The following is a 27320-nucleotide window of genomic DNA, read 5'->3' on the forward strand; positions in this document are numbered from 1 at the left end:
GCTTCTTTACCCTTATAATTGATTTCTGCATCTTGAACCAGACTTGTATTCCTAGAATAAATCCCACTTAGTCATGGTTCTGATTCTTTTTATTTATTGCTCACTGTTGTATGCTAATATTTTCTTAAGGATTTTTATTTATTTATTTTTTTTTAGCAAGAAAGAAACATACATGGCAATTTATTTATGTGAAGGTAGATGTTGTCCAGTGTTTTGTTTTGTTTTTTCTTTTTTTCTGATTTTTTTTTTTTCTCCATATGGGTGGGGTGTGGAACAGGCAGAAGAAAACAAATCTTGGTTTCCTTCTGGGTGGCACCTGTTCAAGTTTAAACCCCAGCAAGAAGCACTTATGTTCTGTTGCTGGGTAGTAAAGGCGTGATGTTTGAGCTTCTGCTGCCTCTGCCTTCCTGCCTCTGATCATGCAGGTGTCCTGAGATGGTCTTGCATTTACAGATAGCAAGATCTGACTCTCTTTTATGGCAGGACTCTGGATTTGTGAAGGATAAAATGATTAGGCTTTTTAATTGGGATTTTTCTTAATTTATCCAAATGCTTTATTATTTAGTAGGTTCCGGGGATACTCCTTTCTTAAGGATTCTTGATTCAATTAGATATTCAAGGGGTATTTGTCTTCAGTTTTATTTGTATGCTCACTGTCTGGTTTTGGTATCTAGGTAATATAAGCTTTATGAAATGAATTTGAAAGTGTTCCCTCATCTTCTGTTTTCTGAGAGTCTATAGAATTAGAGTTAATTCTTTAACTGTTTCCCAACAAAAGAGATTTCCCAACAAAACAATAGAGATTTCTTTTTTGACAATTCTTGAGATTTTATTTACTTACTTATTTATATAGAGTGAGTGCGTGCAGGAGCAGGGGGACGTGCACAGGAAGGGAGAGAGAATCTCAAGTGGACTCCACACTGAGTACGGAGCCTGACGTGTGGCTGGATCCCACAACTCTGAGATCAGGACCTGAGCTGAAATCTAAGGGTCTGACTCTTACTTAGCACACTGAGCCACCCAGGTGCCCCTCTTTCATGGTAGTTTTTAAATCATGAATTCATCTCCTTTAATAGATATTTGGGCTATTTAAATTATTAGGTGAGTTCAGAGAGTTTGTATTTTTCAGGGAAATAGTCCATTCATATAATGTTGTTAAATTTAGGTGTGTAGAGTTGCTAATAGTATTCCCTTCTCCGTTTGATTTCTGTAGGGTTTGTGGTGATACCCCTTTCACTTTTTATATTGGTAATTTCTGTTGTCATTTACTTTGTCAGTTTTGGTAGAGATTTACTAATTTTATTGATCTTTTCAAAAAATTTCTTTGATTCCTATTCTTTAGTGCTTTGAATTCGTCTTTTTTGCTTTCAGTTACTTTATTCTTTCTAGGTTCTTAGGATTGGAGTTTGGATTATTGAATTGAGATTTTTTTCCTTTTCTAATGTATGCATTAGGTGCTCTAAATTTCCCTCTTGGCCCTGTGTTAGCTGTGTCCAGCCACAAATACTGATATGGTGTGTTTTCATTTTCACTAATTCAGTGCATTTTCCTCTTTGACCCATAGATTATTTAGAATTTTCTGAGTGTTTCCATATTTCCCTTTTGTCTTTCAGTACTGATTTTTTATGTGATTCCCTTGTGGTTGAAGAATTCTGTATGACTTGAGTTCTTTTAAATTTGTTGAAGTTTGGTGGTTTATGGCCCAGGGTGTTGTTTATACTAATTTATGTCCCTGGGGCCATGGACAAGAATATGTATTGTGCTGTTATTGGGTAGAATGATCTGTAAATCTCAACTGGATCCTATATATTAACCTAGTTAGTATCTGTTGGATTGATGGTGTTTGGAGTTTTTTTTCTCTGGTTCTGTCGTTGAGATGGGTGTTAAAGTCTCCCAGCGTAATTGTAGATTTTATCTCGTTCTTTCAGTTCTATCAGTTTTTGCTTAAAATATTTTTCAGTTCTGTCATTTTGTGAGCACATGTTTAGAATTGCTGTGTCTTCTCCTTTATAATAGGTGATGCCACTCTCTGTCTCTAGTAAATTTATTTTCTCTGAGATCAACTTTATATGATACTAATTAGACACTAATGCTTTCCTTTGATTAAGATTTTCATGACATCTTTTCCATCCTTTTCCTTTCAACCTGTTCATAGTGTTGCATTTGAAGCGAGTTTCTTGTGGAGAACATACATAACTTATCAAATCTATTAGTGCTGTCATTTTGAGTGAAATACAGAATCCCTAACTCTTTTTTTTTTTTTTAAGATTTTATTTATTTATTAGTCAGAGAGAGAGAGCGAGCGAGTGCGAGCGTGCACAAGCAGGCAGAGTGGCAGGCTGAGAGAGAAGCAGGCTCCCCGCTGAGCAAGGAGCCCGAAGCGGGACTCTATCCCAGAACCCTGGGATCATGACCCAAGCCGAAGGCAGCAGCTTAACCAACTGAGCCACCCAGGCATCCACTCCCCCCCCCCCCTTTTAATAGATTTTTATTTATTTACTTATTTAGAATCCCTAACTTTTTAAGACTTCCCATTTAGTCCCTGTTTATAGTATCATTGTCTTAAATATTTTCTATACCTATATTTAGAACCACACCAGTTTTACAAAAATATTTTAATGGCTGAACATAAGTCAGAAAGCTTAAAGGAAGGAAAGCCTATTATATTTGCCCCCTTCTGAAGACCACAGTCTTTTTTTCTTTTCTAGTGTTCCAAGGTTCGTTCTTTCATCATTTCCTTTGTATTTAGAGAACTCCTGATTGTTTTAGGATGGATCTGCTGGCAATAGGTTCTCTTAGTTTTCTGTGCTCTGAGAATGTATTTATTTTTTCTTCCTTCCTAAAGGCTGTTTTCACTGGGTATTGATTCTGGGTTGCCAGTTCTTTTCTTTCAGTGCTTAAAAATCTTGTGCCACTTCCCTTTGACCACTGTGGCTTGTGATGTGAAGTCTGCTGTGATTCAGAGTGTGTTCTCCTTAGAGGTAGGGTGTTTTTCTCTGGCTGCCTTCAAGAGGTTTTCTTTTTCTTTAGTTTTCAGAAGTTTAATTATGGTGTGGCTTGCTGTGCATTCTTCTAAGTGTGTCCTGTTTGGATTTTATCAGACTCTTGGATCCACAGGTTTATTTTTCTTTCCAAATTTGGGGGATTTTTCAGGCATTATTTCTTTGAGTACTGTTTCAACTCAGTGCTTCTTGTTCTGTGCTTCTACCCTTAGAATTCTGTTGTGGTCCCACATGTCCCGGAGGCTCTGTTCATTTTTTTTGCAGTTTTCTTTCTGTTGTTCAGATTAGGTAATTCTTACCGTTCTTTGTTTCACTGATTCTTTCCTCTGACTCTCTGTTTTGCTGTTGAACACATCCACTGAACTTTTATTTCATGTATTCTGTTTTGCAGTTTTAATATTTTCATTTTCAAAAACATGTTTTGTTCATTTGCCAAAACTTTTTCTTTGCCGAGTCTTCCTGTTTTTTTCATTTATTTCAAATATGTTTTTGCTATTTCTCATTAAAGCATTTTTGTCATGACTGCTGCATTTACATCAGATCATGCTAATGTTTTTGTCATCTTGGTGTTGGACTTTTCCTTAGTTTGAAATCTTCTTGGTTCTTGGTATGATGAGTGATTTTTACTTGAAACTGGGCATATTCAGATTACATTATGAAACCCTGATCTTACTCAACCTTTTCTTTTTGCTGGCTTTCTCTTAAACTGCTCTGGCAGGGAAAGTAAGGGGGCAACATCTTTGAAAATATTTTTTCATTTGGAACAGTAAAGATCTTACAGTTACTTTACAATGATTTATGAATCGTTTGTTTTCTTAAGTCTATAAAATTTATTAGTGGAGCTGTGGCATCCAGAACAATATATCCCCCCCTTGTGTGGCATGGGTAGGAACTTCACTGTCCAAAGCAGTTCATTGTACTGTTAATTTTCGAAGGCACGTAAGAAATCCTTCTGAGAGGATTTGAGACTCTTGTAGATTCATGTAAATGATTGCTCTTGCTTTCATTTTTGGTACTTCGGAAACCGTTACTGAATTTACAGATGGCACACAGCCCTGGGGTTTTCCCCTTTCCTTAATGACTTAGTCTTAAGCCAAAGCCAAATCTGTCCCATCTTGGTTATTACTTTATTTAGTAGAATTTTTTAAAGACTCTAAGTGCCAACTACATTTGTCATTAGGATATCTCCTTGTTAGCTTTGTTGCATTCTTAAGTTTTGATTCGCTGATTCGTTATAGTGGCTCTCTTTTCCCTTGTCTGTCCCTCCTTCCCACTCTTCCCCTTCTAGTTTCACTGGGGTTTGATCATTGTAAAAGTGTTGTTGAGGCAGGGCCAGATACAGAGCAATGTTAGGTCTCTTCTACATTGACATCAATCCACAATAATCATTTTCTGGCTACTTCTTTAGAACATGATATGAGTCATTTTTATTCTTCTCTTCAAAAACTAGTAAAATATTTCCTCTGGTTTGGTATATTACTAGTAACTATATACATTGTTATGGTTGATCTGATAATTTTGGAATACTTTGTTGCCTTTCTTGGTTTCATTTTACCTATTTAAAAAATACTTCCAGGAAATCCACTTACCCAGGATATATTGAACCTCTATCTGGAACCAGATGGAACAAGAAGGCTACTGAACTATTTGCTTGATAATTTGGCAGGTACTGCAAAAAGAAGTAAGTGGTTATTTGTTCAAACAATTTTTTTAGGAAGATGGATAAGAATATTGCTTAATTTTGTGTTTTATATTCAACTAGTTTCAACAGAACAGCCACCTCCAAGATCTTGGATTATGTTGCAAGAACCAGACAGAACAAGGCCAACTGGTTGGTAGCCTTATATTTTTTTAACTTATTTTTACTTGGTATTATAAATCTAACAGTGTTGTTGGCGTGGGTTAGATTACAGGCTGTGTTATAGTTGAATGCTTAGGATTGATTTGGTTTGAGAGATTATAATAAAGACTTAATTGTTACTTAGTTGGCCTCTCTCCTATGCCATAGGGATGCTGTGGAGCAGTGCTTCTCAGGGATTTTCATCCCCCAAGGGACACGTAGCAATGTCTGGAGACATTTTTGGATTTTCACAACTGGGGAAAGTGCTACTGACATCTCATGGTTAGAGATCAGAGATGCTGCTAAGCATGCTACCTCGCAGCACTGCCCCACCCGCACTCTCCACAGCAAAGAATTTACCCACCTGTAATGTCAGCAGTGCCACTGTTGAGAAGCTTCGCTCTGAAGTACTGAGCAAACCCATTTATTATAATAAATACAGCAAAATCTTTACACTGCAAGTTTCCAAACCCTAGTATATTCCAAATGTCTTCAATACTACAGAATTGTAAGATAGCCCAGACACTTACTTGAGAGAGAAATTGAACTAAATGGCCTGTGATGTCCTTTTAACTTAACTTGTGTGAAAATAGTTTGAGAATTACATGATGTGTATAACAGGATTTGGTCTATGATTCCTCTTTCCTTTCATATGAATTGATTGTTGCTCTGTAGAAGAAACTTACCCATGCCTATTAAGAAAACTGTCAATTTTCCACATTCTGCATTAGCACTTAGCAGAGTGATGGAGGGAGTACAGATGCGATGAACCCTGATCTTAGAGACAGAGAGGCTCAAGACCTTAGTCTTTTAGCCTCAAACCTTCTGTGGGTATCTCTATAGCAGATAACACATCGTATTATAATTTGTTCAGCTATCTCTCCTTCCTTATTCAACTTTATTTATATCCGTTATGTCTGGCATATAGTAGCTTTTCAGTGGATATATATTGAGTGAATAAAGTCAAACTTAGCATCTAAGTGAAAACGATTGAAATTAATTGTGTTTTTTTTTCTGCCACGTGTGTGAATAAGTAAAGTTATCTTTCCTACAGCCTTGTTTTCTGTCATGTGCTATAATGTTCTTTGTGATAAATATGCGACCCGGCAGTTATACGGCTACTGTCCATCTTGGGCACTAAATTGGGACTACAGGAAAAAGGCCATTATTCAAGAAATTTTGAGCTGCAATGCTGATATCATAAGTCTTCAGGTAAGTCATTTACACAAGAATTCGTATAAATTGCCTAGATGCCCCAATGTTGATAAGCAAGGGACAAATTGGGAACACATTACCCTGACACATTTGAAGTTCTGGCTCAGCAATTCTTAAAATAATTGGCTCTGTTTTTAGCGAATCCTGGGAGTGTTCACTACCTGCTTTGTTTTGCACCATTGTACTGCCAAGTGAAGCAAATGGGTTAATTTGGGTTTTCATCTTTCCCTCTCAAATGCCCTCACACTGTTTTTAATTGGGTGGCAGAGTTACTGAAATTGCGGCATTGTCAAGGTATAGTTTTGCTTTGCTGTCAGCAGTAATAGAATAATTAGGGGATAGTGGCAAGTGCATCGAACCTGATGCTCAGTAACTTTGAGGTCTCAGTCCTGCTCATAATAATTTACACAACCTTGGGCAGGTCACTGTTCTGCAGTTAGAATCTGCGAAGTTCTTCCTCTCTCTCTGATTCTTACTCCCCATCAATTCTAAAATACAAGAAAATACACACACATCGACGTGTATGTATATCGAAGAGACGTTGCATTCCTTATTTTGCAAATTAGTCCTTTGAAATTATTTCAGCCCCTCAAACTGTACATGTAAAGTTAATGCATAGGACTCATTTTTGTCTTATGAAATAACTTTGCCATTTGCAATTTTTCAGGAGGTTGAAACAGAACAGTATTACAGTTTTTTTCTGGTAGAACTGAAAGAACGTGGCTATAATGGATTCTTTAGTCCTAAATCTAGAGCTAGAACAATGTCAGAACAAGAAAGAAAACATGTCGATGGCTGTGCAATATTCTTCAAGACAGAAAAGTAAGTCATCTTATGTTCAAAACAAAATTTCTCAGTATTTGCAGGTAGTCAGGGGTGTGGAAATTAGTTGGCAGACCGGAGAGTGAAGCATTGTATTATTACTCAGTAAAACAATACTGTTGATTTAAAGGGTTTGGTTTGGTTTTGAAGCATCAGAAGTGATCTTGTTTTGGAGACTCGTTGAAAGTGCTGCTGTTTCTTCAGGTGTTCACTAGGGTTTAACTCCAATTGTTAATTGAAACACCTCGTAATTAACATTCCCTCTAGGATGGTAGAGGGATTCTTTTCTTTGGAAAAGAATTATTTTAAAATTACAAGATGGAATATTCCAATATGAAACTTAAGCAGAAGATGACTACATTATCTTAAGTTGTAAAAGTATTTCAGGATATTATCTGTATCAGTAACAGACTGAGAACAACTTGAAACGGATGTGGGAAGCTTGGTGTGAAGTGTGGAGGATTTTCTATAATGTGATTTACATGCCTTCATATTTGTTAAGGAAGTTTGGGAAAACCGCATTTCCCACAAAGTTAATACCTTGGTATTCCCAATTCTATATGTGTGTGTGTGTGTGTGTGTTTTTGTTTGTATTTTAGATTTACTTTGGTTCAGAAACACACTGTTGAATTTAATCAGCTAGCAATGGCAAATTCGGAAGGGTCTGAAGCTATGCTGAACAGAGTCATGACAAAAGATAACATTGGAGTTGCAGTACTGCTAGAACTTCGAAAGGAATTGATGGAAATGTCATGTGAGTGACCTTTTCACTTCCTGTAAAATTGACCTCCAAAATTTAACAGAAAGCAGAACATTTGTTATGTATTAATAGTCTTGTCTAACACCTGAAGAAACTCAGTGAGAATTTAAGTCATTTCTAAAATGCCGTTTCCCTTTTTCTCCACCACAAAGCTTAAGATGAGAAAGCAGAGCCCAGAAAAGTATTTCAAACTTTGGAAGGCATAAAGCCAAAGGAAAAACGTGGTGGTTTTTTTTTTCTCCCAATAATTTTTTACATAAAAGAAATGTTGAAGTGAATATTAGTTAAAATAACTGCTCAGAGAGAACTCCATCCCCTCCTATAATTTCTTGGCAGCAAGGATACTCTGTAAGCTAACTTGTATTCCTGCCCTACTTGTAATCATTATTTTAAATGTTTTGAGTTTTGGATAAATGGACCATTTATTTCAAATGGAAAGTACATTTAGGGCGACCATCATGCTGAGAACTGAAACTTGTGTCACTCGAGGAACAGTTGGGACTGGAGATGTTTAACCTGAAGGAGAGAAAATAGAGATGAAACTTAGCACCTGTATTAAGTGTAAGAAAAAGGGTGTAGATTTAACTTTATGAGATTCAGTTTAGGACATCAATGAAGCCAGCAGTTTCAAGGAGACAACTGTTTAAAAGTAAAGCTGTCCCAAATAGAATGGACCATGTGTGTTCACGTAGTGCATGCCTTCCGTCAGACTGTTTAAGCAGAGCTCAGAGGACTGTTGCTCAGGTTTGTGTATGGTATATTAGTCATCAGGGGCGTGGTGGTTAGGGAGAGTTTAGGATCCTTTTTTGTTCCTGAGACTGAGATACACTACTTGCTTTCAGATCCTGTGAGAATATATGGGCTGATGGGCGGGTTTTGTCTGTCTCTTTGTTTTCTTTTTACCTACTATAGCTGGAAAGCCACATCTTGGAGCAGAAAAACAACTTATTCTTGTGGCTAATGCTCATATGCATTGGGACCCTGAATACTCTGATGTGAAGTTGGTTCAAACTATGATGTTCCTCTCAGAAGTGAAGAACATTATTGATAAAGCCTCACGAAACCTCCAGTCCAGTGTATTGGGAGAATTTGGAACTATTCCATTGGTGTTATGTGCAGATCTTAATTCTTTGCCAGATTCTGGTAAGAAAAGATATTTTATATAGAATGCTCTTTTTTTTTTTTTGGACTTAAAATGTTGTCGTAATATATTGTTTTTGGTAATTCCAAATTTAGTCAAAACGAAAATTCAGCTTATAGCAGCAGCTATGAATCAGGTTTAACATTTTTTGTGTGTGTAGCAGGGAGACTGTTTTGGAAACGAAATGATGTTATGAAAACCTAAGGGGGGGAAATTAATCATCTTTGATAAACATGTAGTTGATAACTTGAAATAACTTGTTAAAGAACATATGATTATATTTCATTATCCCCAAGTCACGTATAATCCAGACTCTGAGAAGGTTATTAAGATAGCTTCTCTGGGATTCCAGCATGTAGTAACAGGATGTGATGTAAATGGTTCTGTACAGGATCTTAATATTGGTGGGCCTGGGGCGCCTGGGTGGCTCAGTTGGTTGAGCGACTGCCTTTGGCTCAGGTCATGATCCAGGACTTCCAGGATTGAGTCCTGCATCGGGCTCCCAGCTCCTTGGGGAGCTGACCTTCTCTCTATGCTCTCTCTCACTCATCCTCTCTCAAATAAATAAAAAATCTTAAAAAAAAATAATTAAAAAAAAAATATTGCTGGGCCTGATGCCGCTACACCTTAGGTGGAATTTGAGATCCTTTGTTTACACAGATCATGCTAGCACTGTGAACAAAGAAAGAACTGGGATCTTGATTTTTATTACAATGTAGAAGAATACAGAAAGGCTTATTCTTGAGTACTTTCCCATTGGATAGTACAGTGACCAAAACCATAGTTCTTGTATTATCAGATTAAGTATTCCCTTTTTGTGTTTCAACTCCTCATTTATATTTTGTCATTTGCACAAAGTACTTTTCCAAGCCCTTGCACATGTGCCCGAGCATGAAAGTACAGTCACATTTGGAGTGGTTCAGTTCACTAGCAGTTCATTGCCATTATGATGGATGAGAGCCAGGGGGAAGATAAAAACTGTTAAAATTTGTTTTCAGGGCAGGTAAAGATATCTGAGATCCATAATTCTTCAGGCCATCTCAGCCAGCTCTCTCGGGTTCACTGCTGCTGAAGCAGGGGGGATGTTCTCTGGCAGTTTCTCTGCATGTGTTCTGCCTTTTGTTTAACTACAGAGTATCTGAGGGGCAAAGACAGACTCTAGTCAAATAATACATACTAAGCCTCATTTCATTGTTAAAAAAAAATAGTATTTAACACATGGGAAAATGTCCAACTTTGCTAACTAATTAAATGAAAAGTAAAATAACTATTTTCAGAGCCCACTAGCTGGTGACATTCTCTTCCATAGTTGGCAGTATGTATAATGGCACATTTAATCCTAATCTTGGCATTTTACACCGAGTAAATAACTCAACATAGGCAGAAACTTAGATACCAAGATTTTAATTAGGGAGTTAATTTCTTTTTAAAAAGTAAAAACAAGGGGCACCTGCGTGGCTCAGTGGGTTAATTGTCTGCCTTGGGCTCAGGTCATGATCCCAGGGTCCTGGGATTGAGCCCCCTGTCGGGCTCCCTGCTCAGTGGAGATCCTGCTTCTCTCTCTGCCCTCCTCCCTCCCCTGCTTGCTCTCCCTCTAGTAAATTAAATAAACTCTTTTAAAAAGTAAAAACAAGCTGAATTTAAAAAGAAAATAAAGAACTAGTTCAACAAATATGAAAGACCAGCACAGCAAAATATAAAATATTTAGTACACTAGGATCAAAACCATGTAAAAATGGACTTAAGATAAGTTCTGGGCAATGTAAAAAAACCCAAAACAAAACAATAACAAACATTTTAGAAAGGGGCAGTGTGTGGTTTAAAGTATTTACTATTACATATTTTCAGTTTTGTACACTGCATATTATACTTGACAGTGAACAAAGTACCTGTATTTTTGTTATAGGTGTTGTAGAATATTTAAGCACCGGTGGAGTAGAAACAAATCATAAAGACTTTAAGGAACTGAGATACAATGAAAGTCTTACAAATTTCAGCTGTAATGGGAAAAATGGGACAACCAATGGAAGGATCACACATGGTTTCAAGTTGAAGAGTGCCTATGAGAGTGGCCTGATGCCTTATACAAATTACACGTTCGATTTCAAGGTGACTTTTGAGATTGAGAAACTTTTTAAACCTCCATTTTTTGGGAGAGTCTTGTAACTTTATTATGTCTTTGAAATGTGGATGTGTGTTGAGACCTAAAGTAAGCCATCTTGAATTCAATGGCAGCAGTATTCTCTTATTACTCTTCTGTGATTGGTGTCCCGTTCCTACTTGATAGTTACCCCTTAGAGCCATTTCCAGGGTAAGAAATTGGATGAAATAATGATCGTAAATCCTGAGTTTAACTGTCATGGTTTGGGGGCAGTTAACGTTTCTTATATGCTCATTGCTAACTAAGCTGTTCGGAAAGTACCATCATATCTAATTTGGTGTCCATTGGAGTGACGTATTTCATCTTTCATATTTTAATTTAATTGAAACTGTACTCCCTGAATGTCAAAATGTGGTTTATATTAGCCATTTAAAAATATATCTTCTATTTATATGCCCTCAGACACAGTTAACGGCTTACAATATGGAGTCTTGCCGTAGTGCTTCTCCTCTTTTTTAATACCAGTGGTTGTTTTGGACTGCATTCATCTGTTCTTTTAACCATCTTTTGCATTTCTGCTCTTGATTCTTAGTTTCTAAACACCTGGAAAAAGAGTCATTCAGGTTAGGTAGTATGTTAGAATGTTAAATACTAGTGCTAACTGGGTCTTAATTTCAGAGGGGAGGGCTGTTAGACTTCTTTGAGAAACTTGAAAAGGTTGAAGTTTTTTAAATTTGACTTTGGAGGAGGCACAGTGCTGTAGATAATGATTTAACCCTGGGAACAGATGAGTATGTGGAGATGGAGAGAGGCTGGAGCAGACTCTGGGCAAAAGGAACATGTAAGTGACAGAAGAGGGGCCAGAGAGAGGAGATAAACTGGGACAGTGTAGGAGCCCAACTGCCAAGGCAGGAAGGCCTTTCTGGGGAAGAGAAGCATGCCTTCAGCTTCCAGAAGCTGTGGGTAAGAGATGCTTCACTGGAGAGCTAGGCACAGAGACAAGAATGTGGAGAGGCAAGGAGATAGTAAAAAGCAGCATTGAGATTCTTACTTGAAGCAGATTGATTGAAGAGGAGGTGAGGGTGTTGACAAAAAGGTGGGAGAGATTAGGGATTTTTTTTTTTCTTTCTGTTCCTGTTGCTGATACAGAGACAAGAGGAAGACACTTGAATGTGCTTAAATATCCTTGACTGAAAACATGTGGAGGAGAAGCTGAGTTACAGGGAGGAGAGGGGCAAACCAAAGTGCTTACCTGGGTGCCCAGTGCTGGGCCCCTGTGCTGCTGCAGGTGTGCAGGGCAGAGGTGTCCCGGCCTTGGTGGAGCTCGCAGTCTGGTGGGAGAGTCCCGTCTCCAGCACCCAAGTGAGTGTGTAGTAGTTACACCTGGAGTGTGTATGAACAAGAGAAGAGACTTGGAGGTGGTAGCAGGTAGCAGGTGGGTGAGGGCAAGATTTGGGAAGGACTTGCAGAGATGATTGAACTCAACGTAAAGATTGAGAAGAAATGAGCCAAATGACAAATAGAAGAAAGTATTCCAGGCCGAGGGTACAACATGTGTGGAGTCCCTGGGGCAGGAAGGAGTTTGACACCTACAAGGAATGTTCTTCTTCCCTCCCAGTATACCCTTCCCACCACCACCAAAAAGGGCTAGTATGGTGTAGTAGAGTAACAGGATGAAAAAATAATACAAATCAAGTTAGGAAAGAGAAGCTGAGGCCATACTAGGAAGGTTCTTGTAGGTCTCATTCAAGATTATGAAAAGGTCCAGAAAAGAGGAAGAATGAATGATTATCATCCTAAACTGTCTTCATTCTGCTGCTATATTTGACATCTGGGATCATTTGGTTTATGTAGTACTGTCTCTTCCCCCATGCTTGTCCCTTTCTTTGTCCACCACATGCAACGGTAACAGTATGTCTTGAGGGCTCTCCACTTCCATGAGGCCTCATCTCTTTTACCTTCTGTTTTTCAGGGTATAATTGACTACATCTTCTATTCGAAACCTCAGCTGAACACTTTAGGCATCCTGGGACCTCTGGACCACCATTGGCTTGTTGAGAATAATATCAGCGGCTGCCCACACCCACTCATCCCCTCCGACCACTTCTCACTTTTTGCACAACTGGAGCTCTTACTGCCTTTCCTGCCCCAGGTGAACGGCATTCACCTTCCTGGCAGGAGGTAGTCCAGAACCTTCAGAGGACGACCTCAGTTTCACTTGTAAACTCATTAAAATCTGAATATAGGGGAGTGAGGTATGGCCACCAGGGTTTGGTTTTTGTTTATTTTTTTTTTTCTTTTCCTTGATGATTTGAGTTTTCAATCTTGATTATTTGATAAGGATATAGTATGAAAGCCAGGTGCTAGCAACAGACAAATTCTGAGCCCAATATGCTTTATATACTGTTAGACAGGGATTGGTGTGTTTACACCTATCTTTAATTTGTTACAAGTGATTTTTCCTGTTTCTTCTGTCCGATATGATATTTTCATGCCTTGAAATAGGAAAATGTTTGAACAGCATATCTCTTTGCACAGACATCTGTAGCACTACTTTTTTGAGGCCAGTAATAACATCCAGAGACCATTCTTCCATCCTTTACTCCCTCCCTTTTCAGACTTGTTTGTAAAATAGAGACTTTGAATTTAGCCTTTATGATTGTATATGATCCACAGAAGACCTGATTTATGAAATTTTGTACTAAAAAGAAAATCAGATTTGGAAATGATTGTATTGTAAACTAAGGCTAAGTTTTTTTACTGTTTCATGTGTTATAAAAGGCCAGCTTGTAAAAGAAGTTGCAACAGACTTTCTCTGCTGATGATTTGCACTGTTAGGGTTTTGTTGGCCCTTTTGTACTACTTTATTTTTAAACTGAGAACATTGCTCTTTAAATCTAAATCTGCTTAAAGCTTTGGACATTTTCTCAGACCAGAGGCAACTTATCCATGAATTCCTGGGTTTTTACAAAAGCTATCTTCCAGGACAGATAAGCTGAGCAGTGAATGATCTGTAGGCATTTATGGACTGAATGTAATGGTCGATATATGTACATTCTGATATTTTTAAATCTTTAACTTTTTTAAGTTACAAACGTACAGCTGCTTGAATGCAGCTTCTTAACTCCTTTTTGAGACACTTCCTGTCCTATCTCCACTGTGCCTGCCTAAATTTGTTCTCACCAAGCACTGCCTGTGCATGCAGAGAAAATCTGTGCATCCTCTTTTCTATTTTTTAAATACTGTTTAACATTTGTGAGAATTTTATGAAAACGCTTTTGTATAAGCTGTGGCTTTTTTTCCCATTGTGAAGCATTGAATAGCACATTTTGGAACATGTTCATAGGGTGGGTCCCGGGGTCTTTGCTCACCAGACCCAAGCACTGCTTCTTGGTGTCATTGCACAGTGCCGTCCGTCACCCGGAATACTGCTATCATGTGAATTCTTTCTGGTTTCCGTGTATTCCTTTCTCTCCGTGTTTTTTTTTTTTTTTTAAATCATTCCCTTTTTTTTTTTTCTTAAATAATTTTCCATTTATGAAGCAGTGTAAATGAGATACATTTTCAAAACAGGTCCCTAAGACAATTCTTCAGATAATTTAGAGAGTGACTAAGTCATTTTAATAGGTCAACTGAGATAAAAGTTCTGTTGTACCCTGTATTTTCCCATAGTGTCGGTAGTTAATGCCAGGCAAAGGTAACTTGTGTGTATTCTGTTCTCATTCATTCTCTCAAAAATCAAATGAATTCAGAGGGAACTTGGTCTAACTGCTTTTGTTTCAACTGCAGGCAGGGGAGCAAAAGGACAACATGTGAGCAGTAAGGAAAAAATGTTGAAATGTTATTAACAATTTTTATACAGAAGATGAGTCATTGTGAATAATGACTTAAAATTTTATGAAAAATATTCAGCACTTAAATGTGCTTATTCTGTTTTTAAGAAAAAATAAAATTACATACGTTTAAATAAATGATTTTTTTTTTCTTTTTTTAAAGAATTTTCCCAAAGGTTTTGATCTTGAATCTTTGTCTGGGACCTGGTTTTTCCTTTGAGGATTTTTTAAGATTTTGTTGTGATTGCTTTTTATTTTTTGCTTTTTGTTTTAAGTTGTGCTGACACCAAACATGTCCAGTTTATAATCAGTACATTGGAAAGCTGGTATTATCGATATAGAACCAATGCATAACTTTTTCTGGGGTTTTTGTTTTATTATTTTTTTTTGTAAAGTGTGAATAAAAGGTGTGTTTACTCATTTTTCCTAAACACTGTGTTGGTAATGTGCATCATGACAATTTCCAGCGAAGGTGAGCTGGAGCTGGTTGGACTGATGAGGCAAGGAGACCGCTTTTCCTATGATCTGCATTATGTGATAACAGGTCCAGAGAGCTTTATGGAGGGGGAGGGGAGAAGCACTTACTCGTTTGTATTTGTTAATGGAGGATGTATTCTTTTCATAGATGCTGGAACTAGAGTGCACTTGTTAGATGCTAAAGGTTTGAGCTTTACACAAAATGTTTTCATCTGTATTTGTTATCGTCTGCAATATATTTGAATTTGGGGGCAGCGTAGTAAGATATAAAGGCCTGTTATGTCTTGAAATTATTTGTTCTTGCCTCTTCTGGGCATACTGCATTCTGTGGGTCAGTTTGAACAGCTTCTCCATCTTATTTAGATAGTGATAAATTGAGCCAAGAGTGTAGACTGACAACTGTAACCTTCAAAAGAGGAAGAAATATTTGGGGTCTGTAGGGAATAACAGTCACACCAAAATAGACTGATACTTTTGTTAAGCAAGGTTTTGTGTTCTAAATATTTTCTGTGTCCTGGATAATTTCCAATAATCCGTACTCTTTGAAATGCAATAAAAACTAGTATGTTTTCTCAGTATAGATTTTTTTTTCAAAATTCTGTAACAGGTATATTTAATGTGGTGTTGCCATAATGTAATTTCAGTGTTTTTGCTGGGTAAATCCATTTTATGAATGTTTTACAGAAAATCTGGGGTGTGTTTTCTGTTTTTCAGAAATTTGGAGGCACACAATACCTTGTAAATCCCTTGAAGTACATTTTACTGTATTATTGGTAATTATTTATGCGTTGAGAATTTAAATAATGTTCATCAAAATTAATTTATGGCATAATTTAAACTAAAGTTTAGAAATAAATTGTTGATTACAACTTTAATAATCCTAGAAGACAGGCAAGGAACATCTCCAAGAAATGTGATTTTATTCTTGATTTGGTGATGGCCAAGAAAACTTATTTTGAGTTAGCACTTTGAAACCTAAGGACATTATTAAATTGGGTGGGATGCACTTCTAAATGTTAAAGTTAACATTTCAAAGCTCTTCTAAGATTCAGGTTTTCGGTAATAAATTCCAGTTATAGTATTCCATTTTTCTTACTATTTAAATTCATGGAATTAGTTTCATAGTGACGTAAGGTTTTGGGGTCATGTCATGCCATATATAAGACAAAAGCCAACCTAGGCAAAATAGTTACAGCAGTTTGTTCTTTTAATGAACCAGTCAGAATATTCAGTACAAATGCTGCAGATAATTCAAAGAACACCTTTAGCAAGTGTTTCTCCCCTACTCGTAAACAGTATTTTAGGATGTTCACTTCGCTCTTCTTTTTGGTTACATAAGATTTAATAACCGGTATGTTGAAGTAGTGTCTAAAATAGAGTATCTAGTCTTTGTTCACAGTACATTATATTGTGTAATGCACTGGACTAATTTTTGTTTACCATTCATGTAACAAAACTCAGCACATTATCTGCACTAAGCTCAAAGAATGTCGCATTTGCCTAGGCAGCTCTTTGATAAGGGTGATGGGAAACCGAATATGTACCTATGGACTGGTGGTAACAAGGGCTTTTACTGTTCTTTTCAGTGGAACCTACTTGGTCAAATTGTAACTAGCTAGTATTATATTTATATACAGGGTCTCTTTTCTTTACTGATGTATTTTCCTACTCATAGCCAACCAATAAATTCAATATCTGTTTCAAATATTTTAAAAGTGTAATTTGTATAGCCGTGGTACTGAGGTTTGAGAAAAATAAATATTAGCAGACCACATAGTTAAAATTATGAGTCATCTGGGACAGGATTGTAACTCACCCTTTGGAAAGGGGAAGGGGTGAATGGGGGACAAGGGCCATGATATGGGGAGATGGTACATTGGCTGTGTTGTTCTGTATGACACGTCTTTGCCAAAGTTCATTTTTATATCTAGGCAACTGATGGTCCATTTGCATTTAGGAATTTTGTCGTTGTTAACATATACCTCGTTTAAAATAAGAAATGGGCTCATGTGTCTTCCGTCTTTTGGAAGGAGTTTGACATATTTTAAATAAATGCTTTTAAATATGGTGACAAACCCTGTGTTGGTGGGGTTATACTAATTGATTCTATGTTTTACTTTTCACATGTGTATTTTACTGTATATATATATATAAACTTTAAAAATGTGACTCTTCAGAAAAAGTCCGTTTGTTTTTTAGAAACTACTTTTTATAACAAACGTGAATTTTTAATGTAGATGCTTAAAAAAATCATAAAATCAGATGAATGTTTGCCAAGATGTACACTTTTTAAAGTAGGCATTTTCTACCTAATGTTTAATATATAACTTTACCTCTGTAACAGAAGTCTTGTTCCTCCTTATATTGTTGAAAAGTAAGTGTATGAAAAGTAAATGAGGTATTATGTCCATGTTACTTTATAAATTCTGGTTTATGTTCTTGAGAGGAAGCAAGTACCTAAGGGAACACAAAAGGAAAATATATTTAGAATAAAGTTTTCCTGTTCTATGTAATGTTATATATACCTAGAATTCCCATTTTGGAGTATTATTTAGGTATTCAAATTTAAATTGGTTTTAAATTTCATAAGTACTTTGAAGACAATTGTAATAAAACAGATCATATGTTAGAAGAATCTTACAGAAAAAGATAGTGTTTACTAGAATCTTACGAGAGTTTGAGAAATATCTAAGTTTAATTTCCTCCAAATAGTGAAACATAAAATGTTCTAAGTAGATTGCTCCCCAGGTGATTCTGGCCAACCAGTCTATAGGAATTGGCAAAACAAGGTGGCTTGTGAACCAGTTTCTGTAGTTTCTTTAGCTACATGAACATTTTTAATCCGTTAAGTAAGGAGATGGCAGTTTTTAAAGTCGGCAAACTTTGAATCACTCCAATGCATTAAAAAGCTGTTAAATTATTTTGGCCCTGTCATAAGAAATTCTGCTCACTACGCCAATGTGCCCAGAGGTGGGTGGGCATGGGAGTTCTTCCTGCCAGTGTCGCCACCTTTCCTAGCACAGTGAGTAAGCTACAGGCCCCAAGGAGCCCGTCAGCACAACACTGTCTTTGTTAATGCCTCATCCACTAGCCCTACAGCCCGGTGAGTGGAGTATTGCCCTTCCGCGGCACACCCACTCGTACTGTTCCCCAACTTCATGTAGTTCTTAACAAACCCAGTCTGTCAAGGATGCTGAAGAGGAATGACCATGTGACTAAAGTTGGGTGGAAGACGTCTACAGGATGCAGGGCTTGGTTCCCGTGTAATAGTCACGCTGGTGCAGGTGGCTGGTTCTCATCAGTGACATAGGTGTGAGAGGCATGTGCTTGACACTGGGAGCTTTGTGAGTTACCAGAACGTTTTTCCCCTTGTCCTTGGCACGATGCTTGCTCATGGTAACTTTGAACAGACGCGATGGTGGGGGCGCTTTGTGTAGTTGGTCCATTTTGGTGATCAGAGTTGTTCTTAGTGTACTTTTCTTGGTCACCATACTGATCCATACTCATTTGCAATTTCTTCTTGTCAGACGCTGCGCCAAGATTGGAAATAGAGACCTCCAGCGCTGGTCTCTGACTTCAAGTTGCTCCTCACTCATTATAATCTGATGTAACACGTGCTAAAGGTATTCTTGGTATGGAGGGCGCAAATCTGCATGAGCCTGTAAAGTTTTCCAGAGGTGACCTTAGAACTAGTCCTTAGAACTTAGAAGGACTAAGAACTTGTTTCCCAGATGAATCATAGTAAATTACTCATCCCAGATGAATATAGTAGCCCTTTGTGAAATCGTGCGTAGTTCTGAATTTTGAGCACGAGGTGGGTCTTTCAGTGGGAAGCACACAAGTGGGGTGGCTGGAACACAGTGGATGCCTTTGGAACCTTGAGCCACATGCTGAAATTTGAACTTAAAACTGCAGGTGGTGGTGAAGAGCCAGATTCGAGTTTTAAATAGGAGCGGTATGACTAGGTTTTAGAAAAGTTGCTATGGCAGTGTTCTGGAGGGTGGGTTAGAACAGGAAAACTAGTTTACTGGCTTCCGGCATGGTCCCGTTGACAGGATAAGCTGAGGATGGCTTGCAGGGAAATCAGTGGGAAAAGGAAGGAGAATTTGAAATGTTCAGGGAACAGAATCAGTAAGAACCTCAATTGGTCCCTCATCACTTGTGGGTGAAAAGACATGTAAGTGAGTTTTGTTCAGTTTTGTTCAGTCCCTCATTACTTTCATTAGGCAAACCCTGTCTCCCCGCCCCTTCAGGTGTTTGCTGGCAGACCCTCCTTTCTCCTTTACTGACCTCACAGAAACATTTAGGCAAAGAATTTTGTTTCTCAAACTACACTTTACTTCATTTTGCATTATTTTTCATTCGGAGTTTAGTCTGCAAAAGAAATCCAGTGTGCCCCCAACTGAAGAGTTCAGTAATTAATGGGTATTAGAAGACACTTCAGTAGAGCAAATGAAAGGAAACCATGAATTCTAAATTGACTTTCCTGTCATGCAGAGGATTAGACCTGTGTTCAATCTGGCAGACTCTGCCACGTGTGCCTTTTGAGTCCTTGAAATACGGCCAGTGGGATTGGAACTGTAAGATACTTTTCAGTTTCGCTGAAATTTTATTGTTGTGATAGGACCAAATTTCCCTTTATCTGACACATTGTGTAAGATGTGAAACTGGTGTATTGCTTGTGTTACACATAGACACATCACCAGTTGATGTCAAGAACTGATGCCATCCTAACAATATTTTACTAACTGAAGTAACTTTAGAATATGTATGAGTACTTCCTGCCAGCAGCACGAGTTACTGTGCCTATGGAAATCACTAGTGATTGAGATGCCTTTTTTCGTTTTAATATAAAATTATTTCTCTGGTTTAAAAAATAAGTGTGGACAAATTATTAAACTTAAAACCAATGCTGATGCAGAACTGAGCTAGTCCCACAACTGGAACAATGAAGACTAGAAGGGATACCATGAATTTCATGGTGAACAATAATGGCAATTTGTTGCACCAGAGGAAAAGGAAAACCAGTGTAAAAAAATTTAAAGGTAGTAAAGTGGGCAACAGTAGGGTACATTTTCTTGAAATGCTTAATTGAATTTAATGTTTCCTGCTAACAGTCAAAAAAGAATAATAAATAAAATTAATTACTTGAACGAAGAATTGGAAGGCCAGCAGATTTTTTAAAAAACTCTTTTATAGCAGGATATGAGCTTGTAGATTTGACCAGCTATAAAAAGGGCTTGTATTCTTCCACAGGAAAAAACATTTAAGTGGAGATACGGTATGAAAAATATATTTACATTATGGAAATTTTGTTAGAAAATGAAAACACAAAGTATTTTACAAGAATGAAGTATTTTCAGTTTACCTAGAGACTAAGACCTAGTTACCTAGTTACCTAGAGACTATAAGACCTTCCTAATACTCTTAAAGATTGTTTAAAGTTTAAACATTGAAGTACTTACTAGCTTTACATGAGTTGTATGATACAAAATACACCAACAGTAAATACTTAGTGTATGCATTTTCTTAAAGAACTCTCAAATTTACAAAGAAATGTGAACTCTTGGCCTCCACTCAGACTTAAAACATAGATATTTTTGTGTTTTTTACATCCGTCAAAGAATTTCTTCCAGGTATGAAGAAAGATAATTTCTGTTACAGATAGTGCTGTAACTGTGTTAGGTCAGAAATCTGGATTTGTTGGAATTTTAGTGATTTCCTTTATTATTTTGTTATACCTTATGCTTATTGAAGGTAGTTGCACTTAATTTCCTGAAACAGACTGAAAAATGTCATAGTAGTTAAAATTAAGTAAATAAAATGTCAAATCAAGTTTGTGAAGACTATTCAGAGGGATAGAAGGCTAAAACTCAATGATCCTGTCTTCTAATGCTCATTGGTTAAATTATGAAAGGAACTTTAACAATGGTTTACTGTTCATTTAATACCAGTTTAAGATTATCTTGCAACAAAAGAAATGCTTGCTATAAATAGTCAGTAATCAAAAGCAAACCATGTCTCTATGATACACATTTTCTTACAAGTATCGGTCTGCATATGAGTGAACCAAAATTGAAGCTCCAAGGAGAGGAAAGACGATTTGTGACTTTCACAGGCAGGTACAAGAATTTATGTTGAACCTCATGATACAAACCAAGAATGCCAATTTTTGTATATATTCTAACAAATCTTAACTGTCATCACATTTTGTAAATTGGCTGCTAAAACCAGAAGAAAAATTTGAGGGACACTTTGTTGATACCTTGGTTTAAGTTTAGAGTTGTTTTTCAAATTATGCAAATTTGAATCTGATGTTATTCTAGAGCGGACGTAAGAATTAATGAGAACTGGAATGAAAATGTTCTTAACTTGGAGAGAAGTTGATAAGCTTTTGCTACAAAGTTAAATAGATTATAAAAGAATAAACCAGTTTTGTTGATGTGGCTTCAAAAAAGTTTTTAATGACTTTTGATGATTCACTTGTGGGAATGTGTTAATTTGGGATAATTTGGATATATGAATCTACTTTCTCAGTTTTATGTAATTGTTAAAATAATTAAAATGTTACACTAGGAAATATTAATGCAAAAAGTAGTAAAGGAGGAATAGACAGAAGCATGAGACTGAAAAAGTAAGATGGCAGGCATAAATCCAATAATATTAAATGTGAATGAATCAAGCAAGGTCAGACTGCATGAAAATAATGGAACCATGTGCTAACTGCAGGAGATGTACTTTAGATTCAAAGACACAAACAGGTTGAAATAAAAGGATGGAAGAAGGTATGCGAACAAGAAAGTTGGTGTAGCTATCCAAATAAGACAAGGTAGACTTGAAAACAAACAAAATTACTAGAGATAGAGAAACTTTTTGTAATCATGACCAATGCTAAATGATAAACCACAGTCTACATGAAGCAAAACTAACAGAATGAAAGGGAAAGACGATCAACATTAATAGTTGTCCAATACCATATTCCCAATGGATAGAAAAACTAGGCAGAAGATCAAGGAAATAGAATACTTGAAACACTATAAACTAAGTAGACTAAACAGATATGTATAGAACATTCTACCTACCCATAGCAGAATACATATTCTCAAGTGCACAGGGAACATTCTCCATTAGGCTATGCCATGAAACAAGAAGTTTAAAGAATTGAAATTGTACCAAGTATATTCCCTGATCATCATGAAGGGAAGCTAGGAAGAAAGTTGGGAAATTTGGAAATCTGTGGTAAACTACACTCTAAATACCAGTGGGCCAAAGGGGGAAAAATTTGAGAAATTAGAAAATACATGGAAATAAATGAAAAGACATAGCACACCAAAACTTCTGTGATGCAGTGAAAGCAGTACTGAAAGGGAAATTGGCAGCTGTAAATACCTACATTTTAAAAGATCTCAATAACCTAATCTTCCACTTCAAAATGCTGGAAAACAAAAGAGCAAGGTAAACCCAAAGCAAGCAGAAGGGACATAATAAGGGATTGGAACAGAAAATAATGAAGTAGAGAATAGGAAACTAGTAGGGAAATCAACAGATACAAAAGCTGATTCTTTGGAGAGATAGGCAAAATTGATGAGCCTTATACTGAGCAGGAAAAAAAATTACTAAAATCAAGAATAAACGGGAGGACATTACTACTAACCTTACAGAATAAAAAGGCTTATTATGGAGTACTATGGACAATTGCTGTCTAATGACTGAGATTATGTAGATGAAACAGACAAATTACCAAAACTGACAAGAAACAAAATCTGAATAAATATATAACAAGAAATTAAAAACAAAAGCTATATAGAAAGAAAAGCCTGGGTCCAGATGGTTTCACTGGTGACTTCCCCTGGGTACTCAACAATAAATAATTTTTCACAATCCCTTTCCAAAAATTAGAAGGAACACTTAGTAGTGTTCTGTGAGACCAGTGTTGCTCTCATATCAAAGCCAAAGATGTCACATGGAAAAAAACTACACACTAATGCTGCTTATGAATACAGCTAGGAAAATCTTCAGTAAAACATCAGAAAACTGAATCCAGCAACATGTAAAATAATCATACACCATGACCAACTGGGATTTATCTAAAAACGAGGTTCCTTAATATCCCCACTTAATATAATACACTCCATCGATAGGGCAATACCACAGGATCACATCATTAGGCACAGAAAACATATTGACAAAATTCCATAACCTCTCATTTAAAAAGGAGCAGAAGAGAACTTCCTCAACCTGATAAAGGGTGAGGAACCCACAACTGACATCCTTCTTAATGGTGAAAGAGTGTGAAGTCTCTTCCTCTAAGATCAGAAAAAAACAAGATGTTCACCCATCACTTAAGCACTGTACCAGAAGTTCTAGCCAGGGAAATAAGGCTTGAAAATGAAATAAAAAATAATAAGATCAGAGAGGAAGATGTAAAAGTATATTTGCAGATGACATGATGTGCCTAGAAAACCCCAAGTATTCCACACACCAAAAACCTATTAGAACTGATAAATGAATTCAGTAAGGTTATTAGAACAAGATCAACATACAAAAACCATATTTTTATTCACTAGCAAGGAATAAATAAAAAATGAAAGCAATTGCATTACTGTAATAAAGAGTAAAATTCTTAAATTTAATGGAAGACTTGTACAAAAAATTAGAAAACTTTGAAAAAAGACCTAAATAAGCATTAAGACTCTTCATGTTCATGGACTGAAACACTTAATACCATTAAGATAGTGATACTCCCCAAATTGATCTGTAGATTCAACTGTAGTCCCATCATAGTTCCAGCTGGCTTTTTGTTTGTTGTAGAAATTGAAAAGCTGATCTTAAAATTCATGGAAATCCAAGGAACTCCAAAGAGCCAAACAATATTGAAAAAGAACAGAGTTGGAAGACTCAAATTTCCTGAGTTCAAAATGTATTACAAAGCTTCAGTAATCAAGAAGTGCGGTATTGGCCTAAGAATAGCATATTGATCAATGGAATTGAAAGACCAGAAATAAACCCTTACATTTATGGTCTATTGATTTGAGACAAAGGTAATAAAGACGCCTTATTAGGGGAAGGAATAGTGTCTTTGACAAATGGGGCTGGATGACTGATTTTCCATGAACAAAAGAAGGAAGCTGGACTTCAGTCTCACATCATGTAAAATAAGTAAAAGGAATAAAAAAAAAATCTAAATGTAAGAACTAAAACTAAAATCCCTTAGGAAAAAACATCAGTATAAATCTCCATGACCTTAGGTTGAGTAATAGTTTCTTACTTAGATAAGACATCTTAAAGTGCAAGCAACCAAACGGAGGAAAATAGATTTCATCAGAATTAAGAACTTTCATGCTTCAAAGGAAAAGAAAGGGGAGCAGCTGTCCACAGAATGGAAGAAAATATTTGTAAAACATGTATCTGTTAAGTCTAGTCTCCAGAATATATAAAGAATAATTACAACTCAACAATGAAAAAAGCAGCCCAATTTAAAAGTGGGTAAATAATTTGAATAGACATTCTCCAAAGAAGACCTGAGTTTCTCTTTGGAGTGATAAAAATATAAAATTGGATAGTAGTCATCATGGTTGCATACTATGGTAGATATTTTTTTAAAAGCTATTTAAAAAACTATTATTAAAATATAAATTATATGAATTATATACTTTAAAAGGGTAAAGCCTACAGTATATAAATGATCTTAAAAACAAATGAAATAATTTTGTATGATTTCTTCTGGGACTTGAATTATTATTATTATTTTTTAAAGATTTTATTTATTTATTTGACAGAGAGATCACAAGTAGGCAGAGAGGCAGGCAGAGGGGATGGGAAGCAGCTCCCTGTCGAGCAGAGAGCCCGATGCGGATGTGGGGCTCAATCCCAGGACCCTGAGATCATGACCCGAGCCGAAGGCAGAGGCTTAAACCACTGAGCCACCCAGGCACCCCTGGGACTTGAATTATTTGAGATTCACTCACGATAGTGCATGTAGTTGTAAGCTGCATTGTAATATTGCATTTTGTATGAATATTCCAAAATCTACCCTTCCCTGCAAGTATTTTTGAGTTGTTTCTAGTTTTCTCTCTCCTTCCCCGAACACTTACAAACCATTCTGCTCTGAACATTCTGGTAGGTGCCACTGTAAACTGAGCTTCTCTGGAGTATAATCTTAAGGGTTGGAATTGCTAGGTGTTGGGGCAGGCATGTGTTTGACTGTACTAGATATGCTTACTCCTGTCCAAAGTGTTTCTGCATGGGGTGCCTGGGTGGCTCAGTTGTGTGTCTGCCTTTGGCTCAGGTCAAGCCCCACATCAGGCTCCCCACTCAGGGGGGAGCCTGCTTCTCCCTCTCCCACTCCCCCTGCTTGTTGTGCTCTCTTGCTGTCTGTCTCTGTCAAATAAATAAATAAAAATCTTTTTAAAAAGTTGGGGGGGTTCTGCTTACTCTCCCACCAGAAGTTGATAAGATTTTGCCTTTCTTCCCCAACTTTGCCAATGCTTGTTTTTGTCTGACTTAGTTTTTGGCAATCTGATGGGTATAATGGTAACCCATTATGATTTCTGTTTATAGTTCCCTTATTAGTAACAGGCGTTTTTTATTTTATTTTTTTTTCCTATTTCGAGTTTCTCTTACGATTTTATGTCTGTCGAGGATTTTGTCCTTTTCTGGTTATTTCGTGATTTTTTTATGCACTCAGGGTACTTAACCTTTTAACCCTGTATCTTTCCTCAGTTGTCTTTTAATTTTTACATGTTTTAAACTTCGTACTTTAAAATAGTTTTTAGTTTTCAAAATAATTTTTTTAAAATTTTATTATATTTGACACAGAGAGAGAGAGAGTGAGTGCACAAGTGGGGGGGGGCAGGCTCCCCGCTGAACAGAGAGCCTGATGTGGGGCTTGATCCCAGCACCCTGGGATCATGACCTGAGCTGAAGGCAGAGGCTTTAACCCACTGAGCCACCCAGGTGCTCCCAAAATAATTTTTTAAAGATTTATTTATTTGGCAGAGAGCACAAGCAGGGGGAGTGGCAGGCAGAGGGAGAGGGAGAAGCAGACTCCCCTCTGAGCCAGAAGCCCAATGCAGGACTCCATCCCAGGACCCCAAGATCAAGACCTGAGCTGAAGGCAAACGCTTAACTATCTGAACCTCGGGTATCCCAGTTTTCAGAATAATGAATTGATTTTCTTGTGTCCTCCAAAGGTTACCAAACAGTCTATTTTTCCCTCCTGTATCAAAAACTTATGGATATGAGCAAATCTAATGCCTGTAATTCACTCCACTTACTACCATTACTGATGTTCAAATTACCCCATCCTTGGCCAGTGACTTATTCACGCTGGTCCGTGTGTCTTTTTAGTACAATTCTGATAGTCTTTAGCAGCTTCTGTTATAAGAAGATGGTCTAGGTTCATCTTTTACATTTCCTGCTCCATATCTGGAACCAGCCATTTTTCCAAAAACTCCTGGTTCCTTCAGTGAGAAAGGCAATTATAATTGTACTTTCTGTTGGAATTTTGTAAATGACTATTTTCATGTTATTTGGAATGCCCTTTTTTTTTTTTTTTTTTTTTTAACTAATCTCCACATATACTGTGGGATTTGAACTCATGACTTGTATGCTTTTCCACTGGAGCCAGCCAGGTGCCCTGAAAGAGTTAGTCCTTTGGGGATTCTACCACCGCAAGAAACAAAGACAGATTCGTTTCTCTCTCTTTTTTTTTTTTTTTAAAGATTTTATTTATTTACTTGATGCAGAGAGAGAGAGAGACAGTGAGAGAAGGAAAACAAGCCAAGGTAGAGGGAGAAGCAGACTCTTCGCTGAGCAGGGAGCCTGCTGCATGGCTCGATCCCAGGACTCTGGGATCATAACCTGAGCCGAAGGCAGACACTTAACGACTGAGCCAGCCAGGCGCTCCTGTTTTCTTTTTATTAACTCAATTTTTAGACTTTTTTTTTTTTTTAACTATTCAGTCTTTTGGGATCATGTTAAATATCTACATAGTTATCAAGTCAAATGGGCAAAATAAGATATTTAATGAAATCTAGCTTTAAACCATATTCCCTCTTTCCAGGGAATTATGGTTGGTCTCTTCCATTCCTGCAGGAATCTCGGGAGGGAGTTAGCCTCATGGCTTCA

The 27320-nt window shown here is 37.0% G+C and overlaps 1 protein-coding gene across 4 annotated transcripts in view; it reads left to right on the plus strand.

Moving 5' to 3' along the window:
- The window catches only part of CNOT6 (CCR4-NOT transcription complex subunit 6), a 72186-nt gene extending 55288 nt beyond the window's left edge, over positions 1–16898 (plus strand). For 3 of the 4 annotated variants that reach the window (XM_059175954.1, XM_059175952.1, XM_059175953.1), the window contains 8 exons: positions 4579–4683; positions 4765–4833; positions 5897–6054; positions 6725–6879; positions 7479–7633; positions 8552–8782; positions 10687–10889; positions 12854–16898. In XM_059175954.1, the coding sequence (XP_059031937.1) occupies positions 4579–4683; positions 4765–4833; positions 5897–6054; positions 6725–6879; positions 7479–7633; positions 8552–8782; positions 10687–10889; positions 12854–13066 (1289 nt within the window). In that variant the 3' untranslated portion in view covers positions 13067–16898. The remainder of the gene's footprint in view (positions 1–4578; positions 4684–4764; positions 4834–5896; positions 6055–6724; positions 6880–7478; positions 7634–8551; positions 8783–10686; positions 10890–12853) is intronic. The other variant, XM_059175955.1, reaches the window with a different exon arrangement.
- The last annotated feature ends 10422 nt before the right edge of the window (positions 16899–27320 follow it).

The sequence above is a fragment of the Mustela lutreola genome, chromosome 5 (genome assembly GCF_030435805.1).
Source record: "Mustela lutreola isolate mMusLut2 chromosome 5, mMusLut2.pri, whole genome shotgun sequence".
NCBI lineage: Eukaryota > Metazoa > Chordata > Mammalia > Carnivora > Mustelidae > Mustela > Mustela lutreola.